Source organism: Scophthalmus maximus, chromosome 3 (assembly GCF_022379125.1).
Source record: "Scophthalmus maximus strain ysfricsl-2021 chromosome 3, ASM2237912v1, whole genome shotgun sequence".
NCBI classification, from domain to species: domain Eukaryota; kingdom Metazoa; phylum Chordata; class Actinopteri; order Pleuronectiformes; family Scophthalmidae; genus Scophthalmus; species Scophthalmus maximus.
The window spans coordinates 3,597,855-3,613,365 of record NC_061517.1 but is presented as its reverse complement, the minus strand read 5'-3'; the positions used below and the strand labels follow the sequence as shown (position 1 = coordinate 3,613,365).

Here is a 15,511-nt window from a genome sequence, read left to right as displayed (position 1 = left end):
TCTTGACGGCGTGTTCAGAGGGAAGGTCACATTTGTTTATCTGTTCAGACGCTTTTATCTTCTTGTTTCAGCTTTGGTTTATGATACCGTTTATGAAATTTAAATCAATCCCTACCTTTCCAACAAAAATGAATAAAACCTTCTTTTTTTTTTAAAATACAGACCTTTAAGGTTTTTTGAAAGCCTCAATTTCAAACTCTGGCGGTTTTGTTGTTCAAATGGTCCCATAAATGTCAGCGGCTTTTGAAATAATTCATATCGTGATGACTTCTAATGCAAAAATTGGTTGCGTGAAATGAAAGAGCTAATTAGATCTGTGAGCCGCTAAAGGGGGAAAAAAACAAAAACGGCAAGCAGGTTGAGCAGTGTTTTCCTTTCATCAGACACGGGGTTGTGGCTTAATTCAACTGCAAATAATGAACCATCGTCCAAAGTCAGAGATGCAGACTCAATAATTCAAGGCCTTAATTAATCACCGGAGGACGCCCCATTGTCGGCGCGTTTAATCGCTGTTGAACTACTGGAATGAGACAATACACAACATTAATTAATAACGGTTATCGGTGGTCAGATTTGCCCTCAGCAACTCTGTGAATAAACCCCCGTCCAAAGACAATTTTGCTGACATCGCACGCTCAAGATTTATGATTCCCCCGGCTGCAAAGTGGTGTGTTAATGAAGCAGAATAGAGCACCCAAACACGGCTCCATAAAATGCATATGCAAAGCACCAACTGCCGTCGCTTGATCAATGTCAAACGGCACATTATTCAAATTCTCCAGAAGTGGTTTCGGTCGCTCTATATCATCCTCATTTCCTCAGATGACTCTTACAATCCCAGAGCATATTTGGGGAGCAGTCGTCTAATAAAGTTTGGCTTCCTGGCTCTTTATTAAAAGCGCTCAGAATTTAAATCTTGACTCTGAAAGGTCAAAGCTGAATATTGTCTCATGGGGGGGGGGGGGGGGGGGCTCTTCATAAAAAGCAGGCAAGCACTAAATGACAGGGCCCCGCGACTCGACGAGGAGATACCCTCCGACAACGTGCAATTAGTCTCAATAGTGTGAAACCACTGGGCGTGTAAACAAATTTAATACATAAATCTCTCCCCGTCTCACATTCCTAAAAGGGACCTTGTTAATTAAACCATCATGGTCAATGGATGTGCAAGGGGTGTAAAATTAATTTCTTTTCATGTGAACTTGCAATTAAAGGCATTGAGACAGCTAAGTCAGTATCTATATACTCTATAATATAAGTGACAGTATCACATTCGGAAGCGGATTCAGCTGTAGATGCATTTTCATAATTCAACGTAATCACCAGTTGACCCTCCGGAAAGGTTGGGGCTAGTTTTTTCTCTACCCAAAGCTTTTTCTGATAAGGGGGTTAGTAATAGAAACGCAATATGAAGAAGGTCAAATTAAAGAGCAAAGTACATTTTAGATAAATAAAAAAGAATAAAAAGCAGCGCAGCACGTGATGAGGGCCGGGAGAGGACGACGAATAACAAAGCAGAGGCCCAACTGTGATGAAGAGCATACAACTACACAACTATACAACTTCAAAAGTGATTGAACCTCCCAGACTACAATCTCTGATAGAATGAACTTCAGTAAATACAGTAGCGCAATCCTATGTTGCAATTGTGTACAGTACTGTGTGTACCTATTGTATCGTTTTTGCAATTAGACTTTTAGATTTTTTTCGAAGCTTTATTTTTTCTATTTTGTTTTTCTATTTGTTTAAATTTTAATTCAACTGGGAGCAGCTCACATTGCGGAGATACATCAACAGCAAGTGTCCAGTATGAACACTTCATGTTATGGATATACATCATTTTGTCACTTTTCAGACATAAAAGCACTTCAAACTCAAAAACACTTTCTTAGAAGTAGTACGCAGTGTATATATATAATTATGCATAACTCGGACAAGACTGTCAAGCTAAGGATCTTATGCATTTGAAAATTTAAAGCAATGGAAGTCAAAGACACAGCAGCCAAACAATGTGACAAACAATGGAAACAAACTCAATCTGAATATTTCCCATATTCATATGACTTTAACCCGTCTGCAGACGGTTGAAAAACAATGAGGGAGTAAAGAAAGAGAGGGATGTAGGTGATGAAATCAAACACAAACACACACTCTCTCTATCCATATCACTCACACACACACACACACACACACACACACACACACACACACACACACACACACACACACACACACACACACACACACACACACACACACACACACACACACACACACACACACACACACACACACACACACACACACACACACACACACACACACACACACACACACACACACACACACACACACACACACACATGATCAGAGACTTTCCCAGGGCTCCAAATTAAAGCTGATGGCCACAGAAACCTTGTAATCGCTCGTGGTGCCAAATTGCTGCAGAGTGCAGTGCAGAGAGGGGAGCGCGGAGCAGAGGAGCAGATGTGTGCCAGGATACCTTAGGATGATTTCTTAATAGCTTCATAAATCCATTCATGCATCGCGGGCATACCAAACGCCGCCGTCGGCCCCGCTGCTACAGGCCCCCCGACGCCACGGGGCCTTTGCGAGCACCCGCTCCAGAGGACACACACATTCCTCTTTGTTACACGTCGCTCACACTGATGTAACCGACAGCAATTACGATGCGTTACTTTGGCTCTGGTAACTTTATTCTGCCTTATGGAGGAAAAAAAAGGATTCAGACTGTGGCCGTTGATTGAGTTTAGAAAAACAACAAAGACGGGAAAATGCGTATTCCCCCCCCGCCCGCCCTTTTTCGTTTTTGTGTTGAGCCTTTTTTCTCCTCGTCCTCCCTCCACAGGGGACTGAGCCAAACTGCTCAGCTGGCTGTACCTCTCAGCTGTGGCCGCGCACACTCGCAGTTAATTACAGGCCCACTTGTGTACGACTGCGCAGTCAGCAGCTCCGCTCCGGTTGTTGTGGAGGGGGTGGCTGAACTGAGACTCGGTGGGCTCCCCTCATTATCTGCTCAGCACTTACTTGTTGTTGGCACATCTCTCGTGTGCGGGTATGTTCCACCCCCTGTCAGTGGAGTCAAGTACTGATTACTGTGCACAGCCACAAAGTGAGGGGCGAAAAGAAATGTATTTGGACAATTGATAGTCAGCACACACACAAACACACACACACACACACACACACACACACACACACACACACACACACACACACACACACACACACACAAAACAGAAAAGATGCACAGGATATATTTTGGCAAAAGCGATTCTCCATAAATCGCAGTAATACTGAAGACATCATCGTTGGTATTTTTTTGGCACATTTCTTGTGCTCGTCTCCGCCGCAGCAATCGGAGTTCAGAACATTTCCTAAAAGAAGTAACACTACCGTTAGATACAGTACAGAATAATGGCTTCACGGTGAATAGAAGTAGGCCGGCGGAGCTGTCATCGTTGCGCTGCATCAGCTTGAATAGGCAAACTACTGTAGTTGCATACCTGTTCCAAGTTGGCCTCATTAATATTAAAGGCGAGTTCCTGTCCGGCTGTCTCCGCCTGCGGCCAACAAGAAGCAAACGTAACATATTAAAAATAAAACTGGCATGTACACACTGTGACATTGTACACAGACTTTAAAGAGGTAGACTATTCTTAGCTTTAAAGCTACAGTGTGTAATATTTACAAGAACTTATTCACAGAAATTGAATATATTGTCCATAACTACGTGTTCATATGTGTATAATCACAGTCCTGCAACAGAGAACCAATGTTTTTTTGTCAACTTTGAATGAGTTAAATATAGTTCCATGAGGTGGACCCGACCTCCGTGTGAGTTTCCGTGTTTGCTACGTCGTGTTGAATACGGTTGTTGCACAAAATGGCTCCAGAATACGTCGCATGCGCGGTGAATTCTCAGACGCTGCCGACAAACCGGGAATGGAATCGGCGGTGCGCCGCCACAAAGTGCCCCCTGCCGGTTGCTCGGTTGGTTGCGGTTTGCAAACTTGCAACAAATTACACACTGGGGCTTTAACTCAGCAGCTACAGTTAGCGTCAACTCTTAAATTAAAGGGACTGTGGGCGATTTTGGAGAAAGATTGTTTGTTGCGGATTTTTTGACTGCACTGCTCGGGGCACGAACCCCTCTCCTTTAACTCAATTCATTTTCCAGTTTCAAATTGTAACACCTGTTGTCATGAATCGTGTGAATTGAAGCTATGACACTATCTTTGGCTGCACTCAGCTGCACTTATTATGCGACATGACCTTGGTGTTATTCTTTTATTTCTGCCTATGTGATATTCTGTTTTACCCCCTTCAAACCCGATAAGGTGACAAAGGCCGTGCAAAAAAATGTGGAATTTCTTACTGAGAAAATAAATCATGGCATCAGCGTCGCAATCTTAATCTCTCTCCATCTCTGCACCCTCGGAGCTGAAACCTCTGAACGGGCAGGTGTTCTGTGTGTGATGTTGTGCAAAGGGATTTGTATGATAACGTTATTCTATACAGTGTGGGGGGGGGGCTACCTTCAGGGACGATCGCCTCTCTGCAGAGGTGTGTTGAGCAAACAGAATGGCGTCGTGGACGGAGAGGAAGAGATTACCGCGGGCGATGTTGCCGTCATCGAAAGCTCCTCCCGCCTCCAGCTCCTCGTACACCTGGGCTGCAGGCGGCACAAAGACGGCACACATCAAACAAGGACTCGCACACAGCGAAACTCATTTCGCCTGATGTTCGTGAAGAGAAATACAACGACAGTTCTGTTTGCACGTTTGCTGAGATGATAACACTGATGCGAGGCTCGAAAGAGATAATTCACAATGAATCATAAGGACTGAGAAGCATCCCTTTATCTCACTGGGAAATGGCAGTTCCTCCTATGTCCCCTCGTGTGAACATGAGTGTCCTTCGCCTTATGGACTCTGTGTGGAGTAAAGGAGTAGGTCTCTGTCCCATAGCAGCCGCTGAGTAGAGCAAACAAGTGTCAACGCACCAAAGCAGTCATTTCATATTTTACCTTGAACATTGGCCATGTAGAGTTTAATGCCCAGCAGTGCGTAGCTCGAGTTCATCTGCGTAGGAAAAATAAAGGAGAGAACATCGTTTATAGACATGCTGGACAAACTGTAATTGAATAAAACAATAATCAAAAAAATCATCATGAATTTCAGCAACCGGAATCAAAGATGCTACTAAAAAAATGTGAATATCAATATCGCGGTACAAAAATTACACATGCAACATGACTCAAAGTCGATTCATCCTGGGTATGTTATATATATTAGCCTGTAAATATTGTTAAGAGATACCCCGCTACGTTGCATACGCTTTAAGTTAGGGGGTTTAACTTTTCGGTTGGTTTGTCTGTAATTGTGTATTTTGCCACTGCTCTTCTACTTGGACTAAACTACACTGTACTAAATGTGCAAGTGCTGCGAACAGGATCACAACCTTCGTCAATACTTTGATGCCCATCAGATCAATGAAGCAGACCCCTGCCAGGTCGAGGATGAGGGTGTGGAAGGGCATGGGCTGGGGGTCCAGGGTGACAGCAGAGGGACTGGGCGGCCCCTGGTCGGGCGCCTGCTCGCCCAGCTCGATGTCACTGCAGTGGAAGTTGACGTAGTTGGTGGGAGGTTCCGGTGTGTTGGCACTGCCATCGCTCAGGTCAAAGTCATTCTGCAGTTCAAGCTGCGATATGGTCTGGAGATTAAGAGGGAAATCCAAACAGGGGGGGGAGAACAGAAAAGGTCACGGGTTAGTATTTTTAAAATTGCTTTTGAATGTTATGAAATCTATAAATGTGTTTCTGACGCGTGTATTAGTCACGCGTTCTTCGTCCCACCTGAACCTTCATGGTGACCAAAGAGCTGGGCTTTCTCTGTCTGGCCTCCTTGTCCTTCTTCTCCATTTTTGTTTTTTCCTTCAGCTCCTTCTCCAGGAACTTCCGCCTGGCCAGAATGAGTTTGCCAGGGTCCAGCCCAGTCTGGACACAAACATGCCTACGTCAACACTCACATGGACACAGTCAGTCGAACCCGGCTCACCGTGAGTGGGACGCAAAAACAGGCAAATTTAGTCTCTGTACCTTTTTGATGACCCTCTGTCGGAATATCTCGGCATTCGCAAAGTAGAGCGGCGAACAATAGTTCACTACTTTCACGCCTGTTATTGACATGACCTGCGGAGTTATGACAACGACAAAATAAATGAGACGCAGGCCCACTTGCATTATGCGCAACGACAAAAAATGCACAAAAATATTTAGTTTTCATACCTTAGTGTACATCTTCGGGTTTTTGTAGATATCTGTGTCAATAATCTGGACCATTTCCGACCCATTACGGCTGCGAGGAACAGTGTGAAAAATGAGTCATTAATATTCATGCACACTGCTGCATTGCATTTGAAAAACATACCACTTATGGTTTGCCGTGTACTCACAACTGTGTCTTGAATATCACCACCAGGATGGAAAACCCCACCCCGATCGCGACGCCATAAGGCAAGCTGAGAAAGAATGTGGCCAAGAACGTCACGACCCACACACACTGGACGAGAAAGAACGATGGAATTAGACGACCAAATGGAGAAAGAAAAAGAAATAGATATTGTAATGTGCTTTAACTTACACAGTCCCATTTGCTCTTCTTCCATAGGTAATAGGGATCAGTGAGCTGCAACAGCGTGTTCTTCAGGTTGACTGCAATTAAGGCTCCAAGCACCGACTAGGAAATGAAAGGAAAACGTATTAATCACGGCGTATTAATCATCGTCCTTTCACCTCGGTCGAGGATAACTTTTCAAGGTGAGAGCATCACACTGTTACGTCCACCTACTTTTGGAAGTGGTTTCAGGTAAGCTCCCAGTGCAAGCATGGTGACCATCACGACCAGCATCACACACAGGCTGGCAAACTGCAAGAGGGCATGGGTGCAGCGGTCAGCGGCCAGGCATTTTAATAATAACCCACGATACTCGTCTCTCGACGATTTACACGCAAGACGAATATCACAGTTGCAGGAGATATCACCCACCTGCGATTTCCCCCCGGCACTGTCCACGGCCAGGGTCACAGACAGGGCACAGCAGATTACGTGGATCTTAAAGAAGGACCCAAGGAAATTGCTGCAGCCAAGCGCCAACATTTCCTGTACAAGAACAACGCAAGGCAGTGTTTATAAAAAAAGAAAATGGAATTGAAACATAGATTTGAGGTTCCAAAGAGACGCCGTTTCTTTTCCTACCTGGTTGGGATTCACGTCGTAGCCGTGCTTGGCTGCCAGTGTCCTGGCCATTGCCAGGTTGATGACATACCCCACTATTGCCAGGGAGAACGCTGTGCTCAGCATGTCTTCCCACTGACTCACTGTTGGCAGGATCGGCGTTGGGAAACTGGAGAGAAGAAAGGAGCAACAAATCTAAATTGAAATGGGTTGCGTGGGCCATTTTAATGAATGGAGCTGCCGTTGACAGTGACATGTGTTGTACCCCAGAGGAATGTATCCCACTATGTCCATGTGATACATCTCAGGGAGATGCAGAGGGCCCGAGACGGCCGTTGCCACCACCACCTGCGTAGAACAGGAGTACAGAGAAACACCTTGATACTGCGAATGGTGAAGGCCAGTCGCGGACGATCTACGACATATAATCCGTCCCGCAGCTGCGAGCCAGTAAACGAACAAACTGCAAACCACTCACTATGACGATCTCCATGGGAATGGGGAAGGGCAGCCTGTGGCGGTAGTGTTCGCTCAGCTCCTTCACGGCGATCAGAACGACGCTGCTGACCAGGGCGAACACCAGCGACGCTATGTTGGTATCCGGGAGGCCCGCTAAGATGTCTTTGAGAGTCTGCGACGGAGAAATCACAAAGTACACCATTTTTTTTTTCGGCAAATCAACTGGCAGGGTCTCCCTTTCATCCACTGCGTGTCACGGACACTTACATACACGACGGCCAGGGGGCCACTGTAAGGCGGCACTTTGATGCCGAAGATGTACTTGAGCACCGAGATGAGGATCTGCAGTCCCGCAGCAGTCATGAAGCCTCGGACGAAGGACTCTGACAGATAGATGGCGACGAACCCAAACTGCATGAAGCCAAGGCCAATCTGTGTGGACATTAGATTTGTAAAAGTGTCACTTTTGGACGAAGCTGCATCTCCAATGTCTTTGAAACAGTGAGAGGTTAGTGGTGCAAGTACCTGTATGATTGCGGTGAGGCACGCCAGAGTTCCAGATATCCCCAGGCGAACGTCGTCCATCCGCTCTGTGTCCACTACTGTGGCGTTGAGGGTGGCATTGAAATGGCTGAAGTCCGACTCCGGAGCCAGCTGAAGGCACACGATTCCCACCATAATGCTGAGGACGGCGAAAGTGCCTGCACATGGGAAGGCGGTGTGTGTCACATCTATTTTATCTTTGGCCTTTCTGCAGACTGGGCAGAGTCGGGCTGAGTGCATGCGGCTCATCTGCATTGTGCAGCTCCGGCGACTTATCACTGTCGCCCGGTGAAACGGCGCTAGATAAATCACTCCGATTTACCTGGGACCATCTGGTGAGCAGTGCCCATGAAGAAATATGGGATGAGGGGGAAGAACGAAGAATAGAGGCCGTTGACAGGAGGGAGATTTGCCAGCAGGGCGAATGCCATGCCTGGAAAATACAAAAAAAAAAAAAAGTCCAATAAATCATTACAAAAAAAAATACAAAAGCCATCCAGCCAACACTGGAGCGACTAGCAGGTATTACACTGATGATCGGCGGAGAGGAGAAGGGTTTGACCGACCCTGGGGGACCTGAATGGTGCCGGCGCTGACCCCGCTGATGACGTCACACAGCAGGTTCTCTTTGGGTTTGTACTTGGGGAGCCAGCTCAGAATGGGCAGATGTCGCAGTAACAAGCCCTTCAGTCTCTGCCCGGAGCATCTGAGGGAAAACAAGCGTGAGAGGAACTCGCTGGACCGCTCGGGCTTTCTTCTTGTTTCCGCGAAAACGTCCGTAGCACCCACAGCGACGGGGCCCGCAGCTCGTCAGACCGGGGGGGCCCGAAGACGTGGCCCCATGGGCGGGTTGGTCTTAAAATGAGTTGTGGTCAGTGCACTTGTTTGGCACATTGCTATTTTGCGTTGGCAGAAAAGCCATTGACCAGCGTCAATGACGCAAGGTTTTTACTGTTATTTTAAGGGCACATTAAGATAGTAATATGCAGGTGCACACTGTTGCACCTGGGCTTTTAAAGGGAATACAAAACATGGCGCCCAGATTGGTTCATTGCGCTCAAAACACCCAGTCGAGTCCTTCTGGTTTAATGGCGGACAAAGGAGTTGCAGGTCACATAGTTCATATCACATGGAGTCGCACTTGTAGTCGGTGTTGACTGTGCAGAAGAAGAAAAAAATGGGATTATGTACCTGAAGATTTTCTTGACTTTCTCTCCGACCGGGAACTGACGTCTCCTCTTGTCGTACTCTCTGTCGAACTCGGGGAGGTTGAATACCGGCCTGTCAATCACGCAGCGTGGGCGGTCCTGGTGCATGGCTACAGCATATTGAAACATATTTTAGGTATGATAAAGAAAACTCTGAAATATTAAATCATCAGTGCAAATGAAAGACGAGTAATAGTAATAACCTAATCATGCAACATGTTACATTACATTCATTTCGCTGACGCTTTTTGTCCAGAGGGACTTACAGTAACCAGTTACATATCAGAGGACGGCCTTCCTTACCCAAGTCCTGACCGGGAATCAAACCCCAGGCTTCTGTACCAAAGACAGTGGTGTAACCCACTTTGCTATACCAGCTGCATTAATCTCATATTAATCAGTTGAGTGTTGTATTGAGTCTCATAATGCTTATGCTTTAAAAAAAAGTCCACGCCTCTGTGCCCTCTCTGTCTGTTTCTATTTAGCAGGACATGCATTCGGAGAGTTGTTTTTCCAAAAACCCAGAGTTTCATTCAACAGCGAAGCCACTAGAACTCTGGAGTTTTCACCAAACCCGGTTTCTGACACAAGCCCATCCCTCCTTTGTCTGCACTCTCACCTGAGCACAAATTTGGTTTCCTCGATCCAGGCGCCCCGAAACGATCGTTGGAACACCTATTGATCCGCAACACACACCATCACTACACTCTGTCATTTTACAAAATCTTACACTAAATCCTCTCCCAAGTGATTTGAAAAGCCTTTTTTTTTTATCATTCTCATAATCTAGGCTTTGTTGTTTTATATTTAAGTGCAAAGACGCTGATCTGACCTTGACGGATGAAGGACCAGCCAACGCTGAAATATTTTATCAACACAAGGTAAATAGTAGCACATGCACAAGTTGACTTTGTCCTGATTAATCTTACAGTCTGCATGCAGGTGTGTGTGTGTGGGGGGGGGGGGGGGGACATAAGATGTTGATTAAGATTAATATCTGCACTTGCATACATGTTCATTTGACCATTTACCGTGAAGACGTGGTTGAGTCTGTATGGAGCTCAGGGTTTATTAGGAACTAAAGCACAGACAGAAGTAACTGGACGGAGAAGCAGAGATTGATAAGAGATTTAACTTCACCGAAACACAGAACGAACCCCCGCTGACAATACAGTAACTCCTGTTTTCAACCGCTCACAGTCAACGGACAATGTCGTTCCTCTGAACCGATGTGAACCTAAACTGATCAAATAATCAAAATCAACGCTTTAAGTTAAAGACCCACACATCCAACACAATGACAATGTGCGTAGAAGCTCCAACTGATGTCAAAAAGAATAACAGAGAGAAAGAGAAAGCACTGTACCTTGTTGTCGAGGAGCAACGTCTGCTGGCATTTGGCTGGGATGTGTGTATTGTGCTCACTTGTTTGATTTGTCACCAGGTTAAGCTGAAGACCCTCCACTACACCTTGAAGGCGGAGCCTACGAAATTGAAACTCTTAAAAAAAACAAAGAAACTTTGGCACATGAAGCCTCGCAGGCCGAGTCACTTGCGTCACTCATCTGTAAAGGTGCTGCTGTTAACTATAGAGACAGACAACATGATGTAATTACCAATAAATGCATCTTTAATGGGTTCGGTTTTCTATATACATGTAACATTCTGACATTCAATTTCTCATCAACAAAAAAAAACAATTTTTACATGACTTATGGTAGAAGGTAGACGTAAGTACTCGCAAAGCCTAGTTTTACTACACTTACACAAATCATTAATGTAAAATATATGACATGTATACTGTATAAATAGTGTATTTCATTATTTAAAAGGGTGAAACATGACTGATAGCATTTAAAACATGTTTGTCCATTGTGTCAGGATTTGTGTGCAAAACAGTGGCATCAATATCAAAGACTAAAGTGCAATTATTTATCAAATCTATCCCCCCCCCTCTCTCTCTAAAAGAGGAATGTCTGTGAACTCTAGAGACAGAAGAAAAAAAAAAGCAGGTCTCCCCCTGGTGGAACAAAAGAGGCAAAGCACAAATTCCACAGGAACGCCTTTTCTCTGGGCATGATTTACTTACTGCACCTCAGATCAGAGAATGAAATATAGTTCACCTCCTCCTCTGCGTTTCGTAAACTGACCGAGTATCTCTTCAAAAAGCTGCAGATGAGAGTGCAACTGCTCCAATCAGTGGTTAAATAAAACAAAAAAAACACTTTCTCAAATTGCTTCACGAGAAAAAAAAAATGAATGGAGCTAAAAGACAAACCTTTGCGACCGTCTGGGCATTATGAACATTTTGTGGTTCAGAGCTGCAGCTCTATGCACACCTGGGTAAAAACAATCAAGCCGCCCAACATATACAGTCAACTTAGTATGATCAGTGTTTTCTTTAAGGTAAGAGAGGTTTTTAGTTTTGGTTCTGAGGATTTTTTTTACAGCTTGAATTGAAAAAACTGATATTGTTCGAAGATTATAAACAATCCAAAGATAAACTCTGACTGAAAATCCCCCCGGCATGTCTATTCATAAACAGCTTCCGGGAATTCACTCAAAAGCAGTTCCAGTCTTGCAAGGGTTTTAGACTTATGACGACAACGGGGATACAACACGTGGGCCGTTAAAAGTAGGAGAACAGGTTACAACACAAGCAAGGGCAACAAGTGAAACTCCATGTGGAACAGGTCAGATGACTTCTTTTTTTTTTTAATTCCTCTTTGTTTCTCCTCTTTGTCACAAAAGCTCTTTGACCAGCGCCTGCCGGCAGCCTCAATCGCAGTCTATTAAAAATCAGTCCCGACTAGAAATCGCTGAGGATGCTGATATCCGCGAACTCCTGGCGGTATCTGTACGAGTACAGGGCCAAGAGGAAGGACCACTTGAGAGTCAGGAAGCTCCACACGGACGACAGGTAGAGGCTCCGCGGGTCGGTGGGAGCTGCGGGACAGACACAGAGACAAAAGAGACCAGGAAGTCAATCTTGGATAGTTGTACATTACTTTTTATCTATTTGTTTGTTTTGTATTGTACAGTTTGCTCTTCTCCTTGTACTTACAGTGCGTATGTGAGAACCTACATGGCAATAAACACAATTCTGATTCTTATCTACTGCTCGGACTCAAACTGCATGTGTGTTGTCGTAAAAAGGGATGTGTGATATCGACCAAAAATAATATCTCGGTATTTTCTGGGATTTTTTTGCTTGTTCCTTTTTAAATTACACATTAATAACTAGCAACAGTAGAAGAAAAGTTTTTTGTTTTTTTTACATTGCTTCTGTGTGATGGCGAGCGTGAGGAAGGTGATGAGGGCGGTCACCGCCAGAACTGAGAAGAGCACTCCGACAGCGATGAAGAACTTGAGCCCCTTGAGCCAAGTGCGCCAGTAGTCCTGCAGGTACATGATGTGTGTGACGAGAGCCCAGAGCGCCAACACCCCTGTCAGAAGAGAGACACACACACACACACACACACACACACACACACACACACACAGAGCATTATATTTTAAAAATCCTATATATCACATGGGCCTGAAACAGACTGTAACAAATGTATTTATCTGACAATTATTATGTTGATGTCAGAAAAGTAGTGAAACATCTTAATCGTCCAAACTGTTTCTGACACATGAATTGTTTATTTAGCACAAAAAATTACAAAAATATTCAGCAAACTGTCAGAAAAGACAAAGAGGCAGAAACTGGGGAGTAAGTGTTCTTCTTGCACGAATGCTTTGAAAAGGTTTTCAATGTTTCAAGAGATTTAAAGAGTACATTTGTGGAACTCAAAATTTTCTGGTTGCATCCAATTTTTTTGTATAAGGTGCCATATTTTCAATATTTGATTTTGAAGTAATGCAAAAGTATTCAGATTAGATTACAATTTTTTTGTAATCCAATGGATTAAGTTGCTGATTAGAGCTGCCACAGTTAATCGATTACTAAAATAATCACCAACTATTATGATGATTGATTAATCGGTTCGTTCTTTTATTGACAAAAGTCCCAAATTTTCTATTTTCAGCTTCTTGAATGTGAATATTTTCTCGTGTCTTTGCGCCTCTGTGACAATAAATCATCTTTGGTGAGTGGACTAAACAAAACATCATCTCGGACTTTTGGGAAACACGATCACGATAATCGATTAATCGAGAAAATAATCGACAGTGGCAGCCCTATATGCTGATCACATATGTAATTTGTATTCAGTCAGGGTTTACAATTTCAAAGTAATCTGACCAGATTAGATAAGAAACACACAAGAATCATATCTGAGTGTTATGATTTGCGGTGTGGTGCCACTGGGCCCCGCGTTAAGGATTCAGGCATTTACAGGCTCCGGTTAGCATGTGGGAAGGGGAACGAAGCTGCAAAACACCCTCAGCAACATAACATGCAATATTATTCACACAGTTCACTGCGGTGTGTGTGTGTGTGTGTGTGTGATCACGTACCCGACAGGCCTCCCATGGCCGCCGTCCACGGCTGCTTGTAGGCGACGTTCCACACCAGGAACGCCGAGAGTCCGACCAGGGCGCCGAAGGTAGCATAGCCGATGCTAATGTAGACCCGGTTGATCCCCATTGCCGCGCGCAACTGCTGCGACCTCCGTCGGCGACAAATGCGTATTTATATTCAAAAGAAGAAGAAGAAGAAGAAGAAGAAAACGACGCGGAGCGAAGTCAACAGCTTAACGCCACATCGTTATGCAACATCCTCGACACCGGAAGTCAGGAAATTCCCCGACTACGAGCAGGATAACAACAACAACTTACGATCACTGGCAGCAACTAAACTAGCCGTCGAGTTAGCGAATTAGTCGCGGGGTCCGTTGGAATCTTTAGTCAAACATACACGGAGGAGACAGTGTAAACACTCAGCTGCGGAAACACAACAAAATATGAAGCTGTTTATGTCGCAGACGCCGCAAAGATAACAAGCATATTGTTATGACCGAGGAGACGCTCGCGGGCTGACTTCCGGTCTTCAGCCCATGACAAGACTAAAGCAGTAAAAACTACGTTTCTTTTGGATGTTATTCATAATTGCATCTACTTAGTCCTATTGTAAAAAAACAAAGTGGATACTACTTTTTTTTAAATGAAAGAATCAATCTTTAAGGGTTTGTTTTCAACGCGTTGCCACAGAGTCGTCGATCTCTTTTACACGTTGAATATCTTTGCGCGGAGGAAAGACCCGCGCCCAACCGAGACATCGCCACCTGGTGGGGGATAAGTGGAACAGTGTTTTTTTTTAGACCTCTTACGTCATAGTCAGAGGGCCTCATTCCCACCACGTGATCTCCAAGATGTCAACACCTTTATAGTTAACAACATTGTACTTTTTTGTTATAGAGATATATGAGTTGTTTTTTTTTTATGAGCACAGTAATAAGGACGACAAAGCATTTTTCCTCATCAATTTGTTCTTACTATTGCAAAATTGCACATCCACAAATGTAAATTCACAGTGAAGGAAATGGAACAGTACATTGCAACAATTTCACTTGTACAGAACAAAAAAGCAGTGAACTCCATATATATAATTTATTATATATATATATATATATGTCTTAATGTGATTATTTCTGTACTCTTGCGACCCTTTTCCTTTCTTTCTTTCTTGAATGAATGTAATTTTTTTTGCTTTATTGTGTATTCTTAATTTGCTCGTGATATTTGACTCATGGAAGGTATGTGTTTTGTGCACTAGCTACTGTTGTGGTTGTTTCTGTGGACAGTTTGAAATAACGTTTTTTTTTCCTGGTGACAGGACTAGTTTAGGCACAAACTTTGAACTGAAAACGCTCCCAGGAACAATCCATGTGATATATATTTACAAGTGACAGGGTCCGTTTTATGGTTTGATGTGTTTGACTCATTTTTTTTTACTAATAACTGCATGTTTTATTGCCAGTTTTAACTATTGTTGTGCTTTCTTCTTTTCTGGTTTATGGCAGATCGCAAACCAACGTTTTAAGGTGCATACCGACACCTACTGTACCGGAGTGTGTAACCCCAGGAGGTTACATT

The 15,511-nt window shown here is 44.2% G+C and overlaps 2 protein-coding genes across 5 annotated transcripts; both read right to left on the bottom strand.

Moving 5' to 3' along the window:
* Positions 1 to 2,270: 2,270 nt before the first annotated feature.
* Positions 2,271 to 10,251, bottom strand: LOC118316235 (solute carrier family 26 member 9-like). Of its 3 annotated transcripts, none has more exons than XM_035643846.2 (19): positions 9,453 to 10,251; positions 8,828 to 8,967; positions 8,584 to 8,694; positions 7,986 to 8,419; positions 7,738 to 7,890; positions 7,525 to 7,607; positions 7,281 to 7,428; positions 7,071 to 7,184; positions 6,873 to 6,950; positions 6,666 to 6,761; positions 6,478 to 6,584; positions 6,311 to 6,380; positions 6,122 to 6,214; positions 5,879 to 6,019; positions 5,485 to 5,736; positions 5,051 to 5,105; positions 4,560 to 4,696; positions 3,528 to 3,584; positions 2,271 to 3,398 (listed from the first exon to the last, which is right to left on the bottom strand). In XM_035643846.2, the coding sequence occupies exons 1-19, from the start codon at positions 9,596 to 9,598 to the stop codon at positions 3,387 to 3,389; spliced, it is 2,427 nt and encodes an 808-aa protein (XP_035499739.2). In that variant the 5' UTR covers positions 9,599 to 10,251; the 3' UTR covers positions 2,271 to 3,386. The 3 variants fall into 3 exon arrangements, with proteins under 3 accessions (XP_035499739.2, XP_035499740.2, XP_035499736.2); XM_035643847.2 differs by having other exon boundaries at positions 2,271 to 3,584; positions 7,986 to 8,150; positions 8,244 to 8,419; XM_035643843.2 differs by having other exon boundaries at positions 2,271 to 3,584.
* Positions 10,252 to 11,076: 825 nt separating this feature from the next.
* Positions 11,077 to 14,664, bottom strand: slc48a1a (solute carrier family 48 member 1a). Of its 2 annotated transcripts, XM_035643851.2 has the most exons (4): positions 14,255 to 14,664; positions 13,934 to 14,085; positions 12,748 to 12,915; positions 11,077 to 12,415 (listed from the first exon to the last, which is right to left on the bottom strand). In XM_035643851.2, the coding sequence occupies exons 2-4, from the start codon at positions 14,061 to 14,063 to the stop codon at positions 12,279 to 12,281; spliced, it is 435 nt and encodes a 144-aa protein (XP_035499744.1). In that variant the 5' UTR covers positions 14,064 to 14,085; positions 14,255 to 14,664; the 3' UTR covers positions 11,077 to 12,278. The 2 variants fall into 2 exon arrangements, with proteins under 2 accessions (XP_035499744.1, XP_035499743.1); XM_035643850.2 differs by having other exon boundaries at positions 13,934 to 14,662.
* Between the last annotated feature and the right edge of the window lie 847 nt (positions 14,665 to 15,511).

Bases quoted from the DNA above. Each gene is read 5' to 3' on its own strand.
- LOC118316235 (XM_035643843.2), bottom strand. From the start codon at position 9,598: ATGTTTCAATATGCTGTAGCCATGCACCAGGACCGCCCACGCTGCGTG. The intron at 7,185-7,280 runs GTAGGAAAAGAA...GTTCTTGTACAG, and splicing joins ACGACGTGAATCCCAACCAG to GAAATGTTGGCGCTTGGCTG. The intron at 5,106-5,484 runs GTTGTGATCCTG...TTTCCTACGCAG, and splicing joins GCATCAAAGTATTGACGAAG to ATGAACTCGAGCTACGCACT.
- slc48a1a (XM_035643851.2), bottom strand. From the start codon at position 14,063: ATGGGGATCAACCGGGTCTACATTAGCATCGGCTATGCTACCTTCGGC. The intron at 12,916-13,933 runs GTACGTGATCAC...CTCTTCTGACAG, and splicing joins GGCCATGGGAGGCCTGTCGG to GGGTGTTGGCGCTCTGGGCT. The intron at 12,416-12,747 runs GTAAAAAAAACA...TCTGTCCCGCAG, and splicing joins CGCCATCACACAGAAGCAAT to CTCCCACCGACCCGCGGAGC.